The sequence below is a fragment of the Quercus lobata genome, chromosome 1 (genome assembly GCF_001633185.2).
Source record: "Quercus lobata isolate SW786 chromosome 1, ValleyOak3.0 Primary Assembly, whole genome shotgun sequence".
Taxonomy (NCBI): Eukaryota; Viridiplantae; Streptophyta; class Magnoliopsida; order Fagales; family Fagaceae; genus Quercus; species Quercus lobata.
This window is the reverse complement of record NC_044904.1, coordinates 16,082,464-16,108,402: the sequence shown is the minus strand read 5'-3', so window position 1 is coordinate 16,108,402 and position 25,939 is coordinate 16,082,464. Positions and strand designations below refer to the sequence as shown.

The window sequence follows — 25,939 nt, the reverse complement described above, 5'->3', positions numbered from 1 at the left end:
CCCTCTTGGATCTCCAAGCATCGAGGTGAATAAACATGCATGCGTGAAGATCCACTCTAGATTTCTCCACATCATGTCTAGCATGGACGTGATTGTTTGAAGTGGATTCTCTATTTTTTAATAGATATCGAGTGTTCACCTTTAGATAATTCTAGGATTGATATCTAAGTTGGAATTTGTCCTAGAATAGTAAACAAGCTAAGTCGAATATTAAAAGTTTAGATTTTTGTTTATTTAATTTTATTTTGAATACAAATGAAACTCAAACTCATCATTAAGTAAGATTATATATTTAAGTTTAGTTAATTTCCTTGTCAAACAAGCTCATGGCATGAGCTTATTAACTTATTCTTTTTGAATTTATGGTAAAATTATGACTTTTTTTTTTCTTTTCCATTTGTAAATGAGTAATTCTTAAGTACACTCGAAGCATAAGAAATGATGCTCCCTTATCTCACATTCATGGTAGAGTCCATTCATCAAATTCATGGAGATGTCTATCATGAATGTGAGATGAGGGAACATCATTTATCTATGTTCGAATAGTACTTAAGAATGTTTCCTCACAAATCAATGCTAATAATTAATAACTAAATTATACTTAGAATTATATTTTTTTTTTTGACAAACAATTAGAATTATACTATTCAAGCTAATTATATAAAATTTTTGTGTTTTCAACTCTTGAAAACAAAAAAATTTTGTTCCCCATTTCCATCACCCAAATTCAAATTTTTGAGTTTTGAGTGATGGAAACAACACTCAAAAACCAAGTCAAACACTTCTTCTTTTTTTGTGGGTCCCACGATATTTGGGTTATGAGTGATGGAAACTGAGTTAGGCTGCGTTTGTTTCAGTGTAAAATATTTTCTGGGTGTAAAATATTTTCAGGTGAAAATATTTTCAAGTGTTTGGTTGCATTTCAAAAAATGCTTTGAAAAATATTTTCTAGTGTTTGGTTGTATTCTTGAAAATACTAGAGAAAACACATTTTTTACTTGTTACTCACATTTTCTCAGCTTCCAAACAAATATATAATACCAAATTTTCTCAATAGATTGGCGGTTGAGATTGAGAAACAAAACCCAACAAAAAAAATTCATCAGCAGATAAACACAAAAGAAACAAAACCCAACAAAAAAAATTCATCAAATCCTGCGGTCGAGAAGATGGAGAGAACGGCAGTGTAGGTGAGCTTTGGGTCGAGAACGAGATCGATTTTGGGTGGATTAGTCTTGGGTGGTGACGATCTAGGCAGTGTTGGGGTGCGACGATCTTCCTGGTGCTAGAGTGCGACTTGTCGGTGCTTGGATGTGGGATCAGAGCTCTCGCCGGTGCTTGGATGTGCGATCGGAGCTCTCGCCAGTGCTTGGAAGTGGTGATCGGAGCTCTCGCTGGTTTTGCTGTTTCTCTCTCTCTTCTATTTTCTTGGGATGGAAATCAATTGTAGGGAAAATAAAAGTGTAAAATATTTTATAGGGTTTTGGGGCATGATTTACAGTCAACGGAAATCATTTTCCGTTTGACTGAATTTTCCGAGACAATCCAAACACGCCCATTGGTGTAAAATATTTTCCGGAAACTGTTTACTACCGAAACAAACGCAGCCTTATATAACTCAGTTTCCATCATATCCAAACAGCCTTTGAGTATCCTGCACAATGTGACTAGTCAGTCATAAATTAATGGAGATTATGACAAAGCATAACGATAGCATGTTCAACAACAATAAAAAATGATAAGAAAATAATAACAATAAATAGTTTAGATCCTCCGGAGTACTTATAGCAACTAGAATGATATTTATTATCTGAATTTCCAAATACATTTGTTCAAATGCAAATATAAATTAAGCTAGTGTATCATATTTTGGCAAATTCAACAGTTTTCTTTCCATCGTGACCCTTGCTGATGAAATGCTTGATGTAATCTGAGTAGACAACATGCTTGTATATTGGTGTCTCCCCACTTGCTAACACTTCAGGTAGAGGTCCAATAGTGGCATCAGATCCTGGGCTCACAAAAAATGGGATTGAAACTCTATTCTTGCTTCTGTTTGCAATTGCCCTGTGCTCAATGCTTTTGTACTTGTCATTGCTCATTATTTGTAGCACATCCCCAATGTTGATGACTAGTGCTCCAGTGACTGGGGGGACATGGATCCAGCTATCCTCACTAGTTCCTCGCATGTAAAGTCCACCAGTCTCATCTTGGAGAAAGATGGTTATGGTTGATATGTCGGAGTGGCGGCCTACTCCGGCAGTGAGCTCAGGGCTTGGACAACAGGGATAGTAATTTAGGCTAAGAATTGGTGAAGCCATTAACTTGATTTCTGTTGTTTTGTCAATTTCTTCCACGCCAAGTCTCTTCAATAACACCTCTAGGAGCCTTTTGGTCACGAGTTCAACCTTTTTCACGTATTCTAGCACTTGTTCCCTATATGGTTTGAAAATTAAACATGATTGCATGATTCCACAATTTTAACCGAAATCATGTTTTGAAAACACAATTTCAGTTCATGTGATAGTGTATGGCGAGTACATAATAAAGAGTGTGTGACTATCATTACTTTTTGACTAATCTCCAATAAGTGAGATTTTTCTATGTCAATACATACCAATTAACTACAAGACAAAATCTTTTGGGGTGGTCTATAAGTGTTGGCTAGAAGACCTGAAGCTAGAACTTCATGAATCATACTAGACTTGAAAACCATTGGACAAACCCTTGAGATTGTCATCCCAAAGATCTTGTAGCTTGCCAAAAATCAACTCATTTGAATGAGTCTAAGAAATTATACAAAGTCTCATATTTGTTTATTTATTTATTAATTATAATGATCAATCTCGGACCATTGACAACCTTTAACAAAGTTTGGTCAGATTACATTTTAGATTAATCATCAATAACTGAAGTTTTACACATATGAAGAAATTTGCTTTCTTCTTGCTAATTAACGTCATAGATTTTAACAACCATGGCTTTAAAAAGGTTTTTAATTCAAGCAGTTAGCGTTATTTTGGGATCAAATATAAAATGATATAGAAAGAAGGGTACAAAGAGGAAAGAATAGTTAAAAATATTATCAAGTTGCCCCTGTTCCCAGATTATACTCTTGAGGGAGCTAGTATCTTATGCGCTTGACGCATGAGAGATTTTTCCATCTAGGAGAATTTCAATTACTGACAATATATAATTAATCTTATTCCCATTCTCATGGTAGTCATATCTAATATCTCGAAGGAGTAATATTTTTGTCTCAGAATGTGTTTCATTTGTTTATTTTTAAACTTTGGTTATTTAATAAGAAAAATAACAAGAAACAATATAACAGGTTTTGATTTATATAATATAAAGTGAACTGAAATATCCAAGGCAGGATAAAAAAGTTGTATTATCTAGAAGTGTATAGACTTTGATGTCATTTAAAATTCTAAATAAAGTGATATTTTGTATATCGATCATGGCTTTAATTTAAAAAGCATTGGACTATCCAATTTAACGAGAAATTAGACTATTTTCCGATTTTTTGACCGTTTCGATTTTTAAAACCATAATACTAACAAATGAAAACAATAAAATCTTAGCATAAAATGTAGAGAATCCATAACATTTTTATTTACAAAATCATAGATTTCATATATATTTCTCATTATCTATACTATATATAAGAGGATTACCCTCTTTTAACTAAATTTTTGTGTAGTTTAAATATACTCTCATTAATGAAAGGTAATTTCATTTAGAAATAATGTCATAAATGTCAAGTAACAAATTTCATTTTAAATTTAAAAAGAGAACTCCTAAATTTAGAATTTTTTTTTCCTTCACGTTCGAAAAAAATAATTATAGTTACAACTTATCTCTAAAGTGATTCTTTAAAAAAAAAACTTATCTCTAAAGTTCATCATTTTTATTTGTTTAAAAAAAAAATTCTAAATTTTAATTTTTACCCAAAAAAAAAATTGAAGAGCCTCAGATGCTGGTGTCGTATGTGTAAATCCCTAAATTGTGCCTTGATCTATTTACTTAAATAAAGAAAAACTTATACATTCCTGTCAGTTTATTTAAAACTCTCTCTCTCTCTCTCTCTCTCTCTCTCTCTCTCTCTCTCTCTCTCTCTCAATGTTTAAATACTTAGTATTCTCCACAAAGGAGAAAAAAAAAAAAAAAAAAGGCCTTACTTGCATACGGGAGGCCAGTAAGCAGAAGCCTGATCCTCAGAAACCCAATAGAGTCTAAGGAAATCTTTCCATTCCAGGATCTTCTCTGCTTGAGGACTAAAGCTTGTACCCAAGCACACAGCCTCAGAAGGAGAGTTTTTTTTAAGATACTTCTTTCTTTCTTCAGATGGTAGCTGAAAGAAGCTATGAGCTGCGTTCTTCAAGTTTTCTAGAACCACCAAAGGCACCCCATGATTGACTATCTGGAAGAAACCCCATTTGCTAGCAGCATCACAGATTGAATCTACAACCTTTGGGTCATCCCAGTTTGAGATATCGATGATGGGAATGGTATTCTCGGGTTGGAATTTGGTTGGGTCTAGTCTTTCTTCTAAAGGTTGGATGTAAGGCTCTGGAACAATTTCTAGGCCTGTATCTACAAGACCCTTTACTCCGTTCCCTTTGTGCACCACAAAGTCAAAGACATCGGAGGAGGAGGAGGAGATTGGCGGAGACATTGGGTTGTTGATTTGTTGGGAGGAGAGGAAAAGGAGCAAAGGCTATATAAATATAAAATATTGAAAACAACAGTAGAGAAGTGGGTGTAATAGTCTGTAATAAGGTTTTCAGACTCGGACCGTTAAAAGGGAAAGGTTTAAGATTTTTGAGGTCGAATCGAGGTCTAACTGTGATGATGTCATAATTAATTTAATAATTATTTTAAATATATATAAAACATTAAATTAATAAAAAAATAGAAAAATTAACTAAAATAATCCAAAATAAGTATAGATAGTATTTTTTATAACATAACTTTCATAATACAAATAAAAATTATTAAATTCTAAAAAAACATAAATAACTATTGAGTTTTTAAATTATTTTTAAGTCATGACAAAGCATTCTTTAGTACCCAATAATTTTTATTTTATGAAATCCAATAAAATAGTTAAGAGGCAAATTAGTTTATTTACTCATGACTAAGCCCATTTGATCGGGGTTCTTTTTTTTTTTTTTTTTTCCCAAGCCCATTTGAATAGTTACTGTTCACCATTTATCAAGAATTAAGAAAAAAAATATATCAAAAGTTAGATTTGACTCCATGCATTTATGTTAAAGTTAAATAAATAACAAAACCCAAGAGGAAGTGCTTGACAGCATGCAAGCATTATATTGTGACAGCAAATAACTGAAGCACACAGCAGCAAAGAAGGCTCCGGATGCAGTGAAAAAGTATACAACAATTTTAGTAATATTTTCACAATAAAATTTATATAAAAAATTATTACTAGTTTTAATTTAAATTTACCATTAAAATTATTTTTTTACTTACCAATATTAACTAATAACAACCTATTACTTAAAATTTATTGTGAAATATTGTGAAAAATTATAGTACCTGTGGGGCCCGACAATTCGTGGACCAGGCCCATTTGCCCTTAGAGATTCTGAAGGCCCAATCCGAGGAGAGCTGTGGCCCAAACTCTACAATGCCGAGCACGAAATAATTTTTGGGAGGCAGCCGAGGACAGTTTAGTCCTCGGCATATCCATAATCCCACCGGAACAAAGGGGTAAAACTGGCGTAGGGGCGAATTTGTAAGATCCAAAATACCTTGGGGAAGTTATCCTTACTACCCTTCAAGATAAGACCCAGCGCTTGACAGAGCTGTACTCTGCAGCTTTATCAAACCATACCCAACAATTCCGGGATTGGACTGATGGGACAAATGTCAGTGTTTGTAAAGATTGACCCTACACGTGGACGAAGGACAACGAATGCAAGCTAGTATAAAATAAGGAAATAAGTGAAGTCTTTGGGGAGGCCACCCCCAAAAGAAAAAGGAAGGCGATATGGGGAAACCCCTTAACAGCTCCGGACTTCATGGAAGAAAGTCCGTCGTGGGGCAACTGGAATAAGGCCTCAAGAGGTCCTCGGATCAGCTCCGAGGAGTTCCACCCCACGGGGTACGACGCCTTAGGGCTTCCTCTAAAGCCATAACCGGGCATCATCACTTGACCAGCGGCTAGCTTTTCAAGCCCACACTTTACAAATTGTATTGTGAGGGACCTTTATTGTGTGAGCCCAAAAATGTTAGTGGGCCGCGAAGGAATTGTGTCCTTACAGTAACATTTAATTGTGATTTTTTATTCTTTTTACTTTCTTTCCGTCCATACGTTTCTTTTCCTTTTCTTTTCTTTTTTTCTCTTGTTTTTTTTCATCCACACACGTATCCCCATCCCCACTGACCCACTCCTCTCAAGTCTCATGATGGTTTTATTTTTCTAGACTCTTCCTCCACTGTCTACAGACTCTGCAATACTTCAGCCAAGTGGGTGTAACATTGACAACAACCTTTGCCTTTTACATCACTGGATGCGAATGCTCTTGTAGTCAAGCCTACACACACGTGTATATATATATATATATATATATATATATATATATATTTACTAGGGACGTAACTTTCGTACCATAAAATTTTGTCATAATTGTGGAGGGTTAGACTTAGTGGCATTAAAATTGTGGCAAAATTTGTGTTTATAGATTTTCTTAATAAATAAATGTTAGCCAACATTTTAAAAATTACTTTGTCACTTGTCACCATTCACTTTTTTTTTTTTCTTAAATTATCCATTGACTACAATTTTTGAAAAATTATCTTATGAAACGGTTGTTTATAGTTACTTTACTACAATATGCGGACTTGGGACTCCACATATTTATGCGTCCTACATGCTATGATGAGTGACTAAAAATAGTTACTCAAAGGTACTACCTCCCAATCTTCATGGTTGGCTTCAAAAGTGAGATACAAATATAAATCTAGTTCATTGTTATTTTTTTCCTAACTTATTTAAGTATAAGTTTTAAAATTTATTTTGTTTCTTTTCTAAGTACAGCTAGTTAAAATATCACAATTTAAAATGAATTTCATGTTTAAATATGAATTATCTAAAATAAACAATCTCAAACGAACAATTAGTAAATATAAATTGGCTGTAACTTCCCTTGTGTAAGTAGAAAAGCAATATAGTTTCCCACACATTAGCTAGGAGTGCTCAATTCTCCTCAAGTATGATGGTGTGGATAGAGTCTGTTCCACCAAGTATTGATGATTTTATAAATACTGATTTAGCACATCTTTAAATAAAACTTTCGGATGAGTTTCTCAAAAAAGGAAAAAAAAAAAAATGAAGGTTCATATATAATTTGATAGTAAAAGAAGCTGATGAAAATAACTTATAGGAGCCTTTTTTATTCTACTTTAACATTCTAAAACAATTTTACATGTTCCTCCAACCCAAGACAAGTGTCTTGAAAACAAATTAGAGCTAATTTCATTTAATTCACATGTGGTTTAAGGTAGTTTTATTTTTCCCACTTGTGATTAGAAAGTATCACTTTATCCACTTGCGATTAATTTTATTGCAAAAAAGTAACCCACCTCCTTGTTCATCATTGAAAAACCAATTAAAACGCATCAAAACATAAAAGAAAAGCTAATAAACCTCTTGAGAAAAACTGCCACTATGGAGAAATTCATGTTCAATAGAAGAAAATTCGTCAAAAATTATTTTGATTGGAGTGTTAGGGTTTTAACTTTTAATACTTGTGGGAGGACTTTCGTCTTGGCCCCCAATTAGGTATTGTTCACTTTGGGATGGGCAAGGATTGACCCACGTCCCAATCGCATGAATTTGCTCAATCCCATATCGAGGAGAGACGCCTCCCACCCTTGCCTTATAAGCCTTTGACTTAAGGAAGGGTGTACCGTAGTGTGTGTGATCGTGTAGTAGTGGTACACCCTTCCTTAGGCCAAAGGCTTATAAGGCAAGGGTGGGAGGCATCTCTCTCGATGTGGGATTGAGCAAATTCGTGTGGGTGGGACGTAGGTCGATCCTTACCCATCCCAAAGCGAACAATACTTGATTGGGGGCCGAGACGAAAGTCCTCCCACAATACTAATACAAGATATCAGGATATTCAATGGTAAGGAGTAAGAAGATCCTATTGCTATTTATTAGAAGTAAGGTTTCTTTCCTACCTAGGGGTTTTCGAATTTCAAAAATTGATGTAAGTAATATTTGAAATTTACGATTTTGTTTGTAATTTGTTTTGATTTTGGTAGGCATTTGAATGGTACCACATTTTTTGCATTTTCTTTCTATCCCCTAATAGCTATGGATTAGTTAGATCTTAGATTCCATATTGATTATGGTCCCTATGAATCATGTTGCTTGGTTAAAGTTTGAAAATTTTAGGGTTTTGTTTTGTTTTGGGAATCTTTTTGTTGTGACATGTTCTGATTTTTTTTATGAGTGATCAAGCAATAGGGTTTTGCTTGATTATTTAGTTAATAACCTAAATGAATCATTCAATACCATGATATTACCTACTAGGGACAAGCTTATAATGTCAAATGTTGGAAAATATTATTAATTATAAGAATAAAAATAATAAATATTTTTGAATGTATTGTGGATTAATGAATTTTAATCTTTATATTTAATGTTTTGTTTGTTTCAGCATTAATGTTTTTTCGAAAATAGGTTATTTTCTGGAGAACATTGTTTTAATTTGGAAAACTATCTCACTTTCCAGTGTTTGATAACAATCTTGAAAATGAACTTGAGAATGTTTTTTAGTGTTTGCCATGCACAAATTTTTTTTAACATTTCTTGTATAATTTAAAACATGTATAATATGATTTAAACCCAACTAATGTAATCAACATACATTAAAAAAATAATAATAAAATAAAATAAAAAAAGACAAAAAGAATGAATTTGGTTTTCAAACTAAAATCTTCACAATAGATATGGATGGTATCATATATATATATGACCTAAATAGTTATCATACATATAAGCTCCATAACCTCATAATTCCATATATCTATACTTCTCATAATTCAAAATAACCATAAGCTGCATTTCAAATAGTTCAAAATGCCATCTAGGCTAAATAGTTTAACCTCCAAAATAATCTAGTCCAAATAGTTTGATAAATACCAAAATGCCAAATTATCCTAATAGACACGTCCAAATTCTAATAGAATGCACTTACATAATCAAAATTGACATAAATAGTTGTCAAAGAAGTTTTGCAGCTATTGTCTACGGAGCTTGTCAATTTTCAACATGAATAACCTAGCTTGTTTTTCATCCCCAATCAACATTAGCATCAACGAGCGGAGGTGAGTCATCCAATGCTTCTACACTTATATCACCAACTCCCTTGGAAAAATCTGTTGTGACAATATCCTTACCCACAACCAAAGTCATCTCATCAAACATCTCAATTTTCTTATTTAGAAATTGTGCATGATTGGGATGTGCTTGTGTAAAGAAAGGAAAATAAATAATTTAAAACACAAAGGAAAAGAATCAAAAACTAATACGAGAGCAATAAGAATAATGAAAAGATTTAAACTTTACAATGATACAAACTAAAAATTTTTTACCTATAAAATAAAAAATAAATATAGTTTCTTAACTTAACTTCTTCGTCATACATTGTCCTATCATTAATGATCATTTTCAAATCATCATTCCATCCAAACCCGCTTTTCTTATTATGAAGTAATGCAATAATATTCCAATTGGTTTTGAGTGTTTTAAATCTATGTTCCACATGCTTTGGGGTACATTCAGTGACAAATTTCTCACTAATTGCTACAACCACTTTAGCATACAATGCATGTTTAAATGTGTTGGATTGCTTATTTCCATTAAGAGCCTCATTTGCAAGTATCTCAAGTAACAAATTCTGCATGAGTTGTGACCACCTAAAGTCAGTCTTGACATCCTTGTCCTTCTGAGTATCCTTTGTCTTTCCCATTGCTATTCTATTACAATGATATTCACAAGAAAATATGAGACAAGATGAAAGAAGAAAATAAATAATATTCAATACAAAACATTAATTCGGGGTGTCCATGACAAACAAAATAGTTATAACATAGAAGTCTTGAAAATATGAAAAAAAAAAAAATCCATTAAACAATCAGCTAATATAAAGAGTATTTAATCACTCCATAGCATTATAATCCTCCCACATTTCATGACAAATATCATCCCCTTTTTTAACCCATTCTCTTATTTTCTTCTTGAACTTCCCTTTGTGATTGTTGGACTCTTGTACTTGTACTTTCATTTGCAAACAGACTATCATGAAGCTCATTGTTCATAATTGAGTCTAAAGGGTTAGCTCCTATTATGATATTGTGAATTATGCAACATGCTAAGACTATGTCCACTTGTGTTGGGAATGACCAAAAAAGTTATGCATCTAACACATGGAAACGTTTCTTCAAAACTCCAAAACAATGTTAATTGGTAGTGTGTAAAGAAGAATGACAAAGATTGAATAATTCTTGGTCATTTCTTGGTGGGTTATCACTAAACTCTTTCAAATGGTAACGAACACCACGATATGGGGAGATAATTCTTTTTCGAACTCCATAAACGGCATCACCAAGATAATATTTACCTACACGTTTATAGTCAAAAAGGAAAAGAAATCACTCCCAAAGCTAGTATCCATAATAAAATAACTTTCTAGTCCTATAATACCTTCAAAAATTTTTAATCCCCTTTGCCTAGATAGTGCGTCATTTAAGACACGTCAGTCATGTGCACTTCCTTCCTAACTAGCTAATACATAAGTGAATTTTAAGTCAAAGGTAGCAGCAGCAAGGACATTTTGTGTTGTTCCATTCTTTCGGCAGCGAAACCTACCTTGAATTTGAAGTGGAACAGATGCACGAACATGAGTTCCATCAATCTCCCCACACAATCCTAATTACGAGCAATATAAGTTACATTCATTTTACATCTTTATACGTATAAAAAAAAGGAAAATGAAGCCTTTAAAACTTACCTTGAAATAGCAGCTAAACCTATTGCCATTCCTTATCTCCAAGGGTGTATCTTGGAGAGAGTGAGAGAGATGAAACGCTTTGAATTGATGTAATCTCTCTCTCTCTCTCTCTCTCTCTCTCTCTCTCTCTCTATATATATATATATATATATAAAACCAAGGCTCAAAGAAAATGCAATTAGATTTTAATTGGATTTTCAATTTTGCATAATGTGTCCCGTTTAATTTTTAATTTTGCATTAAGTGAATTATTGAGTATAAAATCGAAGAGTCTAAATCCAATTAGATTCTAAATGGATTTCAATTGGAGTCCAATTTTCCATATATTCATCTAAGTTTTTAATTTTTGTGGCAATTGAATTATTAGGTGTAAAAACCAAAGAGTCTAAAACCAATTAAATTCTACATTATATATATATATATATATATATATATATATATATAATATGAGAAACTATTACATATTTTAGAAATGTAAGGTTTAAAAAATGTGTAAGTTAATACCATGTATAATTTGAACATCTTCTAAAAAAATATATAATTTGAACAGTATAATTGTGATTATTTTTAATTGTAACCATACATATGCACAAGATTATATACTAGTTGTTATTTATACAAAGATCTAATCCTATAAATTTAAAAATAATGTAATTACATGCTTTAAAAATATATATATTAATTACTTGTTTATAAGTTATACATTTTTGTAAAATCTGTCATACATAAATAGATATCACTGTGTAGTGGGCCTTTTTGGGATGTTGGACTGTGTTGTCTCCTGCTACACTGAGGCCCAAGTGCTCTAGGTAGGAGAGTCAGGACCGGTCCAATTGCAACTTATCTTGGTCCAACTTGTGCACAAACAATGCCCTTTTTCTGCTGAAACCTTGATTACGTGCCCATGCCAGGCGTAGCTGTTACAACAGAGTTATGGTAGGTAGATACAATGGGGCAATAATAAATGTGATACACTTGCTGTTAGAAAAAGGTAAACTATTGCAAAAAAAAAAAGAAAAAAAAAAGGTTATGGCAGATAAATGTAATAAAACAATAATGAAAGGGATGTGCTTACTGCCAGGAAAAACAAATAAGGGATTCTTAATGAAAAGGATAACACAACAAGATTCGTATCATAAGTAAAACTGCAAAGACAAGAAAAGAAATAATAATGAGATCAAAGAAAAAAGATTAGTTTGTCATGTTCAGTTGTGCTACAAGACTAAGAGCAAGGAGGGAACCACTACCTCAACGTGGACAACCTCGCAGGAGAATCCTGCTATAGAAATTATCTACTTTGAGGGAACGAGACTGAATGGTTTATGCCCAAACAAATCATTTATCCTTAACAGATGGTAGGTTTTTAGAGGAAGATAAGGAATTAGCCTATTGGTGCATGCTTGTCACTCTACACTCTCTCTTTCTCTTCCTGATCCTCTACTTCTTTCACTTTGTTTTTGCTACTTTAATTCTTTCCCCTTCTTTTCTTTCTTTCTTAGTGCTTACTCGTGTAGTGTGATGGTGGTGTTGTGATTCTCTCTTAATGGTTACTATTGTTGCAATGATGTTACTATGCACAATAAGGACCCTTTATATACTACCTGCCGTGACTGGTTTTTACCATTTTAGCCTTTAACTACTTTTGTCTGAATTAGAGTGTCATTCCCGACCAACCACTAGTTTGTCAGTTACCTAGCCACCACCACTTACCTGTGCTGGCTGTGCTACTCCTCATTACCAAACAAAGAAAACTGTTTTGTTTGCTATTCACTGTGACATTCTTATCCACCTTAGTGTGGATATTCTCTCTTGCTATCCCTCATGGCATATACCTAGTGGTTCTAACTCATCCTCCCTTCTTTTGGGTAGTATGTCATCTCAGCAGGACATCTCCCCCAAAAGAATCTAAACGAGAACCCCAGAATAGACTTTTCCTTCTCCCCACCGCTAGACCATACCCTCTCTTACCTTTGACTTATGACCCACCACTCCTGTATTGGCTAGGTATAGGTTAGTAGTACCTGGGCTTTGCACGTGCTCCATTTTCGTGTACGTCAAAATCTTATCCGCTGCTCATGCGTTTGCCATGGTCTGGAGGTTCATCTGTACATTCTACTGCTCATCCTTGACCTTTTATGGTGTGAACTGTTTTCTGATTTTCCATTCTTTATTGACTTGCTCCTTTCAAGGGCTAGGCCTTGCTTGATTGTGGGTTTTCCTCTCTTTAGTCCATTCTTTGCTCTTTCTGTAATCTTGCTATCACTCCTGCCATACCACTTTACTATTCCTGTCGTGGTGTTATTTGACTCATGCTTGCTGGGTCTCTTTTGGGCCTGTTGCATATTCTTCTCTCAATTGGTTACAATGACCTAGTATGGTCATTGGATTTATACTCATGCTACTTTGGGCTTTCTTGATCCATTACATTGCTTGTGGGTTCCTTTGTCCCATTTCTTTCTTCTTGGGAATCCTCAGCCTATTTTCTAATTCTGCATTCCCATGAGCTTTTACTAACTCTTTTGGGCTTCCCTGACCCAATTACCTTTTCCTTCATCCTTGGGGCTCATAGGCTTTCCATCTGCTTTTAAAATAAATATTTATTTCATCATTTTCAATACTATAATTAAATAAATTTTCTTAGCAAAAATAATAATAATAATAATAATAATGTTTTTTTGGTCAACCATGGAAATAGCATAAAACTAGGAATTAATCAGTCGGTTACAATGCAAGTTAGCTTTATCAGAAGCTAAAATTCTTTCCACCACAGGCGGTGGATAATAAAATAATGTTTGCAAATACGTGGTTTGAGGTAAGTGCTATATTCTTCTATAAATAAAAAAATAAAAATAAATAAAAAAAGTGCTATACGAGGCATAAGTCACAACATACTTTTTTTTTTTGTTGCCGAACACAACATACTTATGTGCGTTATATTCTCTCAAGTAATTTGCTCGAGTAGAAACTCTATTACCAAAGTTCCAAGAAGTTTAATAACATGTTACTCCGATATTAAAACTTTATTACCAAAAGTTTCACAAAATTTAAAGAAATTTATTGTTTAATTTAAATTCATTATCTAACATAAACTTTTGGTTTTGATAAAAATATGGCCTCTCACGATGTGCATTTGCTAAAGTTAAGAAAACAAGAAAGGTAACCTAAAACCTTTTTTTTTTTTTTAATTTATTTATTATTAATATTTTTATTTTATTTTATATATAGAAGAAATTGAGGCTCTTAAAAAAGATCTTTTTTTTTTTTTTTTTGCTCTAAAAAAGAGCAAGAAAAGAAAGATCATATTGGTCTATGTCTTAATACTAAAAAAAGATGAAGGGTAATTTTTCAAAGCAGTCTCCTATGTATTGAGATATTTTACAAATTATACAACTTATAGAAAATCATTAATGTAGCTTATAGAAAAAGCAATAAATTAGATCACTAAATAATGTAGCTTCTATTAATGTTACATCACTAAATAAATTATGAATAAAGCATATCTACAAAATTGATAAAATTTAGTTATAAAATTAGTTGTAATCTAAGGCTACAAAATTGATTGTAGATACTCAATATCTTTTTATTGGAGGTGAATTTTGATAAATTCACAATTTGATTACATCTTCTTTTTACCTCCTACAAGCTTGCAAAATTTCTAGGAAATTAAAATCAATAGCTATGTTATCAATAAATTGTTTAAATTGCAAGTTTCTATAATTTAAAATTATGAATCAAATATAAGCTTATAGATCATATAGTAAATAATATCCGATTAACATAAAGTTTTGACATATGTAGTAAGAGTGTAAAAAACATGCAATTCAACGATTAAATTTTCAAAATATATAATAATGTTTATTTTGTTGAGTAAGGTTATAATCTTAGGTTAAAACCAGTTTTGTAACTAAATTTTGTCCATAAAATAGATCATATAGTAAATAATATCCGATTAACATAAAGTTTTGACATATGTAGTAAGAGTGTAAAAAACATGCAATTCAACGATTAAATTTTCAAAATATATAATAATGTTTATTTTGTTGAGTAAGGTTATAATCTTAGGTTAAAACCAGTTTTGTAACTAAATTTTGTCCATAAATTTTTATTAGATGATTACTATGACACACAAGCATGCAAACACACACACGTATGCACATGCATGCATACATGCGTGAACTCAAACACATACTCAAATGTTTGATTATATAGGAGGGCATAGTTTATAGTGTTATATTTTTTCTAAACTAGGTTTCATATTCTGTGATATTGATGTTTTAATACATGTTGCTCGGAAGATTTTTTATTTTTAGGATAAATTGTAATTAAAATTACGACCAAGGCTGCCGGATTAATTTTAGAAAGTGGGCAGGGCAATATGTTTTTGCATTTCTACGAGAAGTTCTATGGCACCAACGATTCCCACTAATATACGTCGTTGACAGTTAGCATATCACACGTAACAAGGTCAACTACTTTCACTGCCCTCTTGATCTCCAAGCAATGAGGTGATTAAACATGCATGCGTGAAGATCCACTCTAGATTTCTCCACATCCTGCCTAGCATAGATGTTTGAAGAGGATTCTCTATTTTTTTAATAGATATCCAGTGTTCGCCTTTAGATAGTTCTAGGATTGATATCTAAGTAGGAATTTGTCCTAGTTAGAACGGTAAACAAACCGAGTCAAGTATTAAAAGTTTAGATTTTTGTTTATTTAATTTTATTTCAAATACGAGTTGAACTTAAACTCATCACTAAGTAAGATTATATATTTAAGTTTAGTTAATTTCTTTGTCAAACAAGCTCATGAGCTTATTAACTTATTCTTTTGGCATTTATAGTAAAATTATGACTAAATTTTTTTTCCCATTCACAAATGAGTAATTCTTAGATATACCCTGAGCATGTAGAATGTTGCTCCCTTATCTCACATTCATGATGGGGTCTACTCATTAAATTTATGATGATGTCCATCACGAATTAATGTGAGATAAAAGAGTATCATTTATCTATGTTCCGAGAGTACCTAAGAATGTTTCCTCACAAATCAATGCTAATAATTAATAACTATATTATACTTAGAATTATATTATTTTTTTGACAAACAATTAGAATTATACTATTTGAGCTAATTAGATAGAATGATTTTCATTTATGAATTTATAAAAGTTAGATTCACCAACCTTATATTATTAAAACTATGGCAAAACTTAGGTACAGTACCTTAAGTTCCCTACTTAAAATTTTGACATCTGTCCAATTTAATAACCCAAACAAACGGCGTTAAAACTATTTTTTTCCCCCTTCTTCCTTCTTTTTCCTATACTCTGCAAGAGAACCCACTGGCTGAAAATCTCTAGAAAAGAAGAAAGAATCATAGATTAGAAAAGAAGAAAGAATCATAGATTAGAAAAAAAGAAGGAAACAGATACACATACATACACACACATACCGAGAGAGAGAGAAAGAATCATAGATCAGAAAAGAAGAAAGAATCATAGAATAGAAACAAAGAAAGACTCAGATCAGAAAAGAAGAAGGAAACAGATACAAATACATACACACACACCGAGAGAGAGAGAAAGAATCAGAGATCAGAAAAGAAGAATCATAGATCAGAATCATAGATTAGAAACAAAGAAAGCCTCATAGATCAAAAAAGAAGAAGGAAACAAATACAAACACATACACACACACCTAGAGCGAGAGAATAAATCATAGATCAGAGAAGAAGAAGGTAAGCAAATACACACCGAGAGAGAGATATGAGATATTCTTTTCTTTTCTTTTTTAACGTCGTTTGCTTGAGGTGTTAAATTGGATAGATGTCAAAATTTTAAGTAGAGAACCTAAGGTACTGTACCTAAGTTTTGCCCATAAAACTAACATATAATTTTTAGCTTTGAATGACTGTATTTTCAATAAACTATAAACAATAATTTTATATTGTAAGAACCTATCTATAAGCCTAGCTACACAATTTAATCTCAAGTTTATATAATTATATTTTTAGATAAGTATACATATAAATTTATAATATTATACATACTTAGCCTTATGTTCATTGGCTTATTCACAAACAATTATTTTTTTATTTTACTATTATTATTATTATTATTTTTAACTTGGCTCATTTAATAGTCTAAACTTGGGCTTAAACTTAGTTTATTTGCTAAATAAACGAACACAAACAAGCCATTTCCTAAGATGAGCTTGAACTTTTTATAAACAACTTAGTTCATTCATGGCACTAATTCCAAGTGAGCGACTGAACTGCTACGAAATTGGGTGGTAATTGGTTGCTTGACTAGATAATTGATTGCTTGGCAAGATAGGAAAGGTGTTCCATATTATCATTTTTTATTACATTAGTACCTTAGCATTTATTATTAATTTAGCAAAATCCCACTAATGTGGTGATACAAGTATGTTAAGGCAACGATTCTAAAATAAAAACAGAAAAAGGAATGCCAAGGTCACATTTACTCTCAGCTTTTGTTTCATGTGACCATTTATTTTTTTAGCACAACTCTGCTATTAAAGGGTACAATTTTGCATCGTTAGCATAGTCACGGATGTACAGTGAGCGATCCTATGGATGCTAGGACTACACTCTCTAATTTTGCTTCTAAAAATATATAGAGATGGATTCAATTGATAATCTTATGCCTTTTCCCTCTTTACAAAATGGATCACATCGTGGGTAGTGGTATCATAGGAATATAGGATACAGCTCTTAAATACTAATTGAAGAAGCAGGACTAAAAGGACCACTCCAACAAAAATGAAGAAAATGAAAAGATAGACGTATAAACCTGCATACTTAGCATGCAACAGCAGAATTGTTGACACAGAATCTAAAGTAGCTTGCTAACTAAGCAAATAACTCATTTGAAAGAATTGAAGAAGTTGACTGTGTCATTGAGCGCCTGGATAAAATCATCAACATCCTCTTTGGTGTTATAGAAGTGGAGGCTAGCACGTGCACTTGCATTGACACCTAAATGGCGATGAAGGGGTTGGGCACAATGGTGACCTGATCTGATTGCCACTCCATGCTGAAACTAAATAGGTTAGTTGCTGTTCCAAAATAATTTTCTTCTCTACAACAGAAAATGTGTGTAGAAATTTTCAAACATTTAGGCTTCTTGAATCTTCCATGGTTTATTATAAACTATAAAAAGGCCGAGGAAAAATGATATTAATAGAACATAAACACTAGAAATCTACCACAGGTGTAAGGTTTTGCCCGTTCCCATACCTGTTGGTCAAGAAAAGTAGCAATATCAGTAGGGTGAATGTTCTCGATGTTGAAAGAGCAGAGAGCAGCACGGTCAACATTTTCTGAAGGTGCTGGGCCATAGACATGAATATTGGGGACTGAAAGCAGGCTTTCATACAGATATTTAGCCAACTCAATCTGTAAAATAAATTGCATATAAAGCAACTAATTATTTTAATTATATGATAAATAAGCAAAATTTTCTAGACATAATTTTTGTTCTTTTCTAACCCCTGCTTGAAGCTGAGTTCAAGATCAAATAATGCAGTCTGCCAACAGCATCTTAAGATTAGCTTCAATAAAAATGAGAACCAACGGGTGTGGGTCACATTCCATTACATCTTATGCAAATTAATCAATGAAATTTTATCTCAACAACATGGTTTTCACATATTTCCACATATCAAGCTCTGTCTCTGTGTCCTATGTTGTAATCATGAAATAAGAGAGAAGGCATAAAAATTCAACTAACCTCATAATCATGTATCTTTTGCATGCCAAGTCTCGATAAATAATCGATTGCTGCTCCTAAACCAATTGCTTCCCCAATTGCAGGTGTTCCGGCCTCAAATCTAATTCAGTTAAAGAATATATTATACGACAAAGATATGCTACACGATAGAATAACATTCACATACTAAGATATAGAAGTCATCCAGGTGGGGAAATCCAACTTACTAAACAACAAATTATTGCATAGTCCAAATATTTTGAACTTTATCCTAAACTTCATATACAATTGCTACTGGTATTAAATTTAAAGTGCCTGGAAAAAGCAAAAACTTTGTGGTACATTATAGATTTAAGCCGTTCAATGTCTGAAGAAAGATAATGTGTATAGATAGAAAGTTAACACATGAGCTAGCATGTAAATAAAATTTCCATTAGGTGAAATAAAGAGGAGATGACAGAAAAGTAGCAATACAATGAAAAGATAGAATATGGAAAGAGCAAATCTTGACAAATATAACTACCTTAAGGTCATGACAATTGCTTTGGTTGAATGTAACAGAAGTAATAACTAAGCATCTGGCTGAATATTTAGGATCTACATGGAAAATGCATTACTAATGGCATGAAGTACAAATTGAATGGTCTTGGGCTCAATATCAAGGAGCTTCATGGAGAATGAGAAGCCAATAAAAACACTAAAGTTTTTGAGGAATTAGACTATGGTGTAGGATCTATTACAAAATATAACCCTATGTAGAGCCCACAGGCAAGATAATGCTTGCTCACCATGATTATATAGTTAGAATGAACTGGCAGACATTAAAGTCTGTGACATATAGATACACAAAATCCATGCAGAAACTAAAATGACGAGAAATCACTATGACCTATAATGTTTTATGACAGATATTGATTTCACCAAACTGGATACTTTTCATAGTATCTCGATGTTGTTAAAAGAGAATACATATATAAAAAGTGTAAAAGGCAGTGTATCAATCACTTAGTACTAGAGTGAAAATGTGAATCAAATTTGAAAATATTAGAAGATATGTACAGAAAAAACCATAGGGAAACATACAAAAAATGGCTAGAGAAATGTGGGGGGAATTCAGTTGTTTTGTGGAACATATCTCTACACCCTACTTTGCTCTTTTCCCATGGGCTCCATAAGCACATTCCCACATTTTTCTAAAATGTAATTCCCACACATATCCCATTGTATGGTAACTGATTGGCATCTGCTACACAAAATGGAATTCACCAGAACTTCAAGCTATCCACTAATCGATTTTTAGTCTTGGTAAAAGTAGGATCTGATATATAGACTGCCACCACCAACTTGAGCATTCATGCACTTGACGTGAACATTCATATATAAGATGAATTTGGTCAAGAAGATGAATAAGTTCACTAACCTGGATGGAGGTTCTGCATAAGTGGAATGATCAAGAAATACATCAGAGATCATTTCTCCACCGCCTAGAAAGAGGGAGAGGGGGGGGATCAACACTAGAATCAGCTTCAAATTATACCCATTTCATTGCTATCAGGAATATGAATATAAAAATATCTTCTTCTTTTTTGGGGGAGAGGGCAGGGGGGAGGTGTTGGTGGGGAAATAAAAACTATTGCAGGACAAGAATTGAACATACCAGAACAGACAAGCTCTTAACTTTTAACTTCTAAAGGTAGAAACTTACCTAGAAATGGAGGCATAGCAGACAAGAGCTCACTCTTGCCATATAAGAATCCAACGCCTGTAGGGCCACACATCTGAAGAATGTTTATTACAATATTCCTTAAACTTATTATATTCGGACAAAGCTAAGAACTTGCAAAAAAGGCGTTACCCTAACCTTGTGAGAAGAAGCAACAAGAAAATCAACATTGAGGCTCTGGACATTGACAACCATGTGTGGAACACTCTGACAGGCATCCACAAGAACTTTTGCCCCAACATCATGTGCCCAAAGCACAATCTCTTCGATAGGAAGAACAGAAGCTACAGAAAAACGAAAGAAATATTTGTTTCAGTAAATCAGTTGCATAAAAATAAGAAAAACTTACAACTTTCAGAAAACTAAAGAGAAAAGAAGAAGGAAGAAGGCTATTCATTTGATTAAACCAACGAGAGCAACCTGTTACTCTGTTAGTACCCAATAGACGTAATCAAATGGCTAAGCAAAAACTAACTGTCACATTAACAGTATTAAGGAAAGTAAGTTATAGGCTTCCAAAACACTAACATGTGGGGCTAGTAAGGAAAACCTTAATATCAAATTAAAATTCAGAAACATGGGGCACACCAAAAGTGAGGGAAAAAATTGGGGGTTGAGAAAGGGGGAACAGTGGGAGAGGAGTTAATAATCAGTGAACCCTGCTAATTATATTTTACTAAAATATAATTCATATGATAAAGTTAAGCATTGTACCTCCCAATGTTAATATGATGAGATGTTACTTCAAAAGTCTATTCAAAATCAGCAAAAGCCTAGCAACCAGAAAATGGTAATGCTCAACCCAGAAATCCATACATCTATGCCTAGATTACCATAATAATAATTTTTTTTTTTTTTTAAAAAAAAAAAGTCTTCACGGTTCATTTCTTACCTTTCTTTAACAATGATCCATAATAAATGATAGGATACTCAAAACAGGGTTCAAATTTTCTTAGATAAAGATAATAGGCAAGACAATTGATTCTTATATCAAAATGTATATTAATAAATTGTGCACTTGAAAGATGATTCTTTTAGTAATCATTTATTATTTGATAAGAAAATCACTCAAGCATGTAGCACTACCGCTAAAGTCAAGCTATGCAATATTTAGCATATTCCTGTTGTGCCGTAATTTAGAAGCCATAGCAAAAAGACATGGCATTGGGACAGTTTCTAATCAACGACAGAACAATATCCATTTTGCATCATATCTAAGGGATTCCTTGGATAGGACCAAAGAAGCAATGTCACCCGAATATTATCAAGTTGATTGCAATCTTTTTCTGCCCTACACTTTTTGTCTTGATTTTTGTCCTTGACACAGCCTCCATGAACTAACCCTGTGAAGGAACCCTTAGGTCTTTGGGGCGTTGGATTCTCACCAATGTTTGCATTACTAAAGCTGACATTCTTGCTTCACACATACAATCATACTCAATTTGATGGAATTGTTTGATCTTAAATGGAATCTTCTATAATTTTGCACAGGAGGAGATCTTTTCTTGGTTCCATCTAGTTATTAATAACTTAAGAGATTATCTATGGTTGAATCCTTCGCAAAAGATATCACCCATTCGGTATGGAAAGTTTATAAGTTTGGGCATGGATGTTCTCATTTTTGGACGATATGTTTGGGCTGTTGGATCTTTTCTTTTTGCCTTTTCTTCAGAATCTGGCCCATTGTCTCATTGCGCAAAAGGTTTCTCTATGGGCTTCTAATATGGGTAAACAGCCAAACAATCCAATGAGGTCATACATTTTGCTTTGATATGCAGCAACAAGGTACACATTATCAAAAGATAAGGAAGGCCTAGCCACTAACGATTTTCAGACCATCAACAATATCAATAACCAGCATTATCCAGCAAATAAAAGAAAATAATTCATCAGCCTCAGCTCAAAGCATCTATAGGGAAACATTAATGATTAAAATGAAGAGATTCAAGATAGAGAAACATACCAAGTGTGTTTGAGACGTGATGAACAACTACAATTTTTGTCTTCCTTGAAAACATTTGTCTTAGATTGTCTACATCTGGGGCTTCATCTTGATTTAAACTCACAAATTTCAAAATAGCACCAGTCTTTTGAGCTACAAGTTGCCAGGGTACGATGGCACTGTGATGTTCAGCAATTGTGAGAATTACCTGCAAGAAAAATAATATTGTGAAAGGGCTCAATGTAAAACTTATGAAAGGATGGTCATTTCATGTTTTTCCCCCTTTAAAGAAAGTAGAGAATGATGTTGCTGAATCTCATAGAAGTACTTAAAACAGAAGCTGACATAAGGTGAGGAACTGTGAGTAAATTAAGATTTTATTTCCAATAATGTACTGAGAAATTAAAATAAAAAACTTTTTTTTTTAATTAAGAAGAAATAGAAACAATGTTCACAAATTTTATGTTCCATTGCTTTTTCCTTTTCCTTTTTCTCTCTCTCCACTCAGATCATTCCACCTGCTTGGCTTGATGTGGCATTATCCCAAACCTACAAAAGCTTTATGCCCCCATTTGTTCCATTTCTCAGTAACCAGAGGGTAATGGAAATTGAAAAATAAAGAGAAGATATGTGGAATTGGTGAAGAATGATGGAGCCACAGTCCAACCAGTCACAAGAATTGCTGGATGCAGGCAGAGAGAAGTTCATGAAAGGCAAGATTACAGAAATAAAATTCTTCAAGAGTACAGTCAAAGTTCAAATACCATGCAAACATAAGAACTTAAACCATTCTTCCATCAAATAGCTCCCAAACAACCCAGAAATCCAAAATTACTTTCTAAACACAGCAGCCAGTAGAGCCGCTGATTTGAGCCCTTTCCACAGTTAGTTCAATTCCAAACCTTTCTTTTCTTTATTCCTTTTAAAACCTTAAACTCACTAATCTCACCAACCTTTTGCTACTATCAAATACTTAATATAGTGCCTCAAAAGAGGCTGCCTTGCATTTTCAGTCATACTTTTCTGCCACAAGCACCTTTCAAGATTCAACCTTTTCATAATTTTATTTCAAACCCTAATCCTATTTTTCCACTCAATATTCACCCTAACAAAACGAATCATAAATACATGTAATTTACAAGAAACACCATTTTCCTTAAATCAATATAACACCAAATTGAGATCAAATTAATTTTTACCATACAACAAAAAACGAAACTCCGCATATATAAAGCTAAAAGCATTACATAAGTAACAAAAGCACACCTCATCCTCTGGTTTTAAATTCGACAGTCCCCACGAGTATGCTACCAGATTGATGGCTTCAGTAGCATTCTTAGTGAAAACAATCTCTCTAGAGTCCAATGCATTGATAAAAGCCGCTACCTTCTTTCTTGCCAACTCGTACTCATCCGTTGCCCTCGCACTACATTCAGAACACCCGCCAAGCAACTTGCATTACTTAAAAAAACTAAACAGAACCAAAAGCCTCAACACACGACGAAAAATCTCACCAAAGACTTCCCCCTTTAAACAAAACCCACATTACATATTCTGCAATAAACATAAATTAAGTACCTTAGATAATGAATCCCACGGTGCACATTTGAATTGTAAGCTTCATAATAATTTTGCAAAGCATTCAATACAGCAGTCGGCTTCTGAGAAGTCGCGGCATTGTCTAAGTACACAAGTCTCGAACCATTTACTTCCTAAACCAAAAAATATATATAAAAATTAAAGTTAAGGACTTTGTAGTAAATGAAGTGAGTCTAAGCAAGAATTCTATCATATATTCAATCCAACCACAGCTAAAACAAAAACCCAATTCAATAACAGATTGATCATAATTCTAACAATTCATTTATGCCCCAAAATGGTGGATTCAACTCAAAGTAAATTTCGAGAACATTGAGAATTGTTTAGATTTTTCAAAAAAAAAAATTTGGTTCTAAATTTTGGCATGGAATTGAAGAAGAAGAAGAATTGGGTTGAGTACTTTACCTGGTGGAGGATGGGGAAATCGGGTCGGGTGATGTGGCCGAGAGAGACGGATCCGAGAGCCTGGTTGTCTTCTCGGACGGCTGAAGCAGAAGCGGAAATCGAAAAGGAGCGCCTGCGAGACCCGACCCGAAAAGATTTGGAGGTCCGAGTGGTGGTGGTGGTGGAGCAGTAGTGGGAGGAAGAAGAGGTAGGGTTAAGGAGTTTGAAAGATGGAAGCTTGTGAACAACGGTTTCCATGATGGAATTGCAGCACAAGTTGAAGAGAGTTAGAGTAGACGATGGCATGTGAGTGAAGAAGAAGAAGAGTTCGCGTTCGTTGCCAATTTATTCCTTATCATATCAACCAGGTACAGGAGGACGGCGCTATTTAGGATATAGTAATATCCATTTCTTTATTAATATTTATGTGTTTTTTTTTTTTTTTTTTGGGGAGAATCTGTTATCTTTGGTTTTATACATTATTTGATTAAATGCTTCAAAATTCAAATAATTGAAAATGATGTACATCTATTTTGAATGGTACATTCACATTATATTATTACGACCTTATTGATCTCTTCACTTGTTCAAGTAACTAATAATTGAAATTTTCAATAAGAATTAATACATGAACTCATTGGCAAGAATTACTTTTTAATCACCTAACTACTCTTGTGCAAGCTTGTAATTCTAGCCAACAGACACTCCTTTAACACAACAATTTAATTTGTATGAGTATGTGACTTCTGCTAAGATTCAAATATTAAATTATTAATTGCACAAAAAGTATCATAAAATCTCATGTCCCTAGCTAAAAGACATTATGGAAAAAAACCTATTATATTTTCAAAATGAAAATTCTTAAACAAATCTTCTTTTATAAATTCAAAAATCAATATACAAATCCTTATAAATTGTTGTACTTTTTTTTAACTTCTTAATAACAAAATTTTTCTAAAGTTAAAGACAACAAAAAGATAGGAATTATATGGAAAAACTAATGATGATACTTGTGTTGATTACGCTCGTGCTATTAGAAGTGCAAGCTAATGACTTTATCTCTATCCATCCCTCTTCAATTCCCACACGCTTTCCTCAACCTTTCAACTTGACGAAGAGAAACCTCCTGGTCCATTATACAAGTGCTTTGAAAGGGGAATTGATTTTTGTAGAAAGGGACCGTGGTCTTTAACTAGTAGACCTTATTTTAAGACGTGTATTGTTAAGCAATTCTTCCAGTGCATGTATACCACCAAAGTAGAAGGCTGTGATGTCAAAGTTTATGAAATTGCTAAAGACTGCATAAAATTGTGCATACCGAAATCAGCATTGCAAGGCAATAGTGCAGAATGCTTAATTGAGTGTTTTAAAACGAAAATAAAAAAGAATTGAGATGTCATCTATGCGTGAAATCGATGAGCTTTCAACATCTAGTAAAATGTTCTTATTAACTGCTTATCTCTCTCCATGGATGTGAATGTGCAAACCATGAACAAAATCCTTATGTAAAC

The 25,939-nt window shown here is 33.2% G+C and overlaps 2 protein-coding genes across 2 annotated transcripts; both read right to left on the bottom strand.

The window, feature by feature from the left end:
* Positions 1 to 1,782: 1,782 nt before the first annotated feature.
* LOC115982079 (feruloyl CoA ortho-hydroxylase F6H1-2-like) lies at positions 1,783 to 4,681 on the bottom strand. The gene is made up of 2 exons (XM_031104623.1): positions 4,185 to 4,681; positions 1,783 to 2,436 (listed from the first exon to the last, which is right to left on the bottom strand). Exons 1-2 carry the CDS (start codon positions 4,679 to 4,681, stop codon positions 1,863 to 1,865), a joined length of 1,071 nt encoding a protein of 356 aa, XP_030960483.1. The 3' UTR covers positions 1,783 to 1,862.
* A 12,999-nt stretch (positions 4,682 to 17,680) lies between these two features.
* Positions 17,681 to 24,825, bottom strand: LOC115980975 (cysteine desulfurase 1, chloroplastic). The gene is made up of 10 exons (XM_031103168.1): positions 24,450 to 24,825; positions 24,024 to 24,157; positions 23,712 to 23,871; positions 22,467 to 22,653; positions 20,642 to 20,787; positions 20,486 to 20,558; positions 20,201 to 20,264; positions 18,802 to 18,901; positions 18,309 to 18,467; positions 17,681 to 18,105 (listed from the first exon to the last, which is right to left on the bottom strand). Exons 1-10 carry the CDS (start codon positions 24,732 to 24,734, stop codon positions 17,935 to 17,937), a joined length of 1,479 nt encoding a protein of 492 aa, XP_030959028.1. The 5' UTR covers positions 24,735 to 24,825; the 3' UTR covers positions 17,681 to 17,934.
* Positions 24,826 to 25,939: the final 1,114 nt, after the last annotated feature.

Bases quoted from the DNA above. Each gene is read 5' to 3' on its own strand.
- LOC115982079 (XM_031104623.1), bottom strand. From the start codon at position 4,681: ATGTCTCCGCCAATCTCCTCCTCCTCCTCCGATGTCTTTGACTTTGTG. The intron at 2,437-4,184 runs GTAAGGCCTTTT...CAAACCATATAG, and splicing joins TACTGGCCTCCCGTATGCAA to GGAACAAGTGCTAGAATACG.
- LOC115980975 (XM_031103168.1), bottom strand. From the start codon at position 24,734: ATGCCATCGTCTACTCTAACTCTCTTCAACTTGTGCTGCAATTCCATC. The intron at 23,872-24,023 runs GTACTTAATTTA...TTCTGAATGTAG, and splicing joins CGTGGGATTCATTATCTAAG to TGCGAGGGCAACGGATGAGT. The intron at 18,902-20,200 runs GTTAGTGAACTT...TAACTGAATTAG, and splicing joins TATGCAGAACCTCCATCCAG to ATTTGAGGCCGGAACACCTG.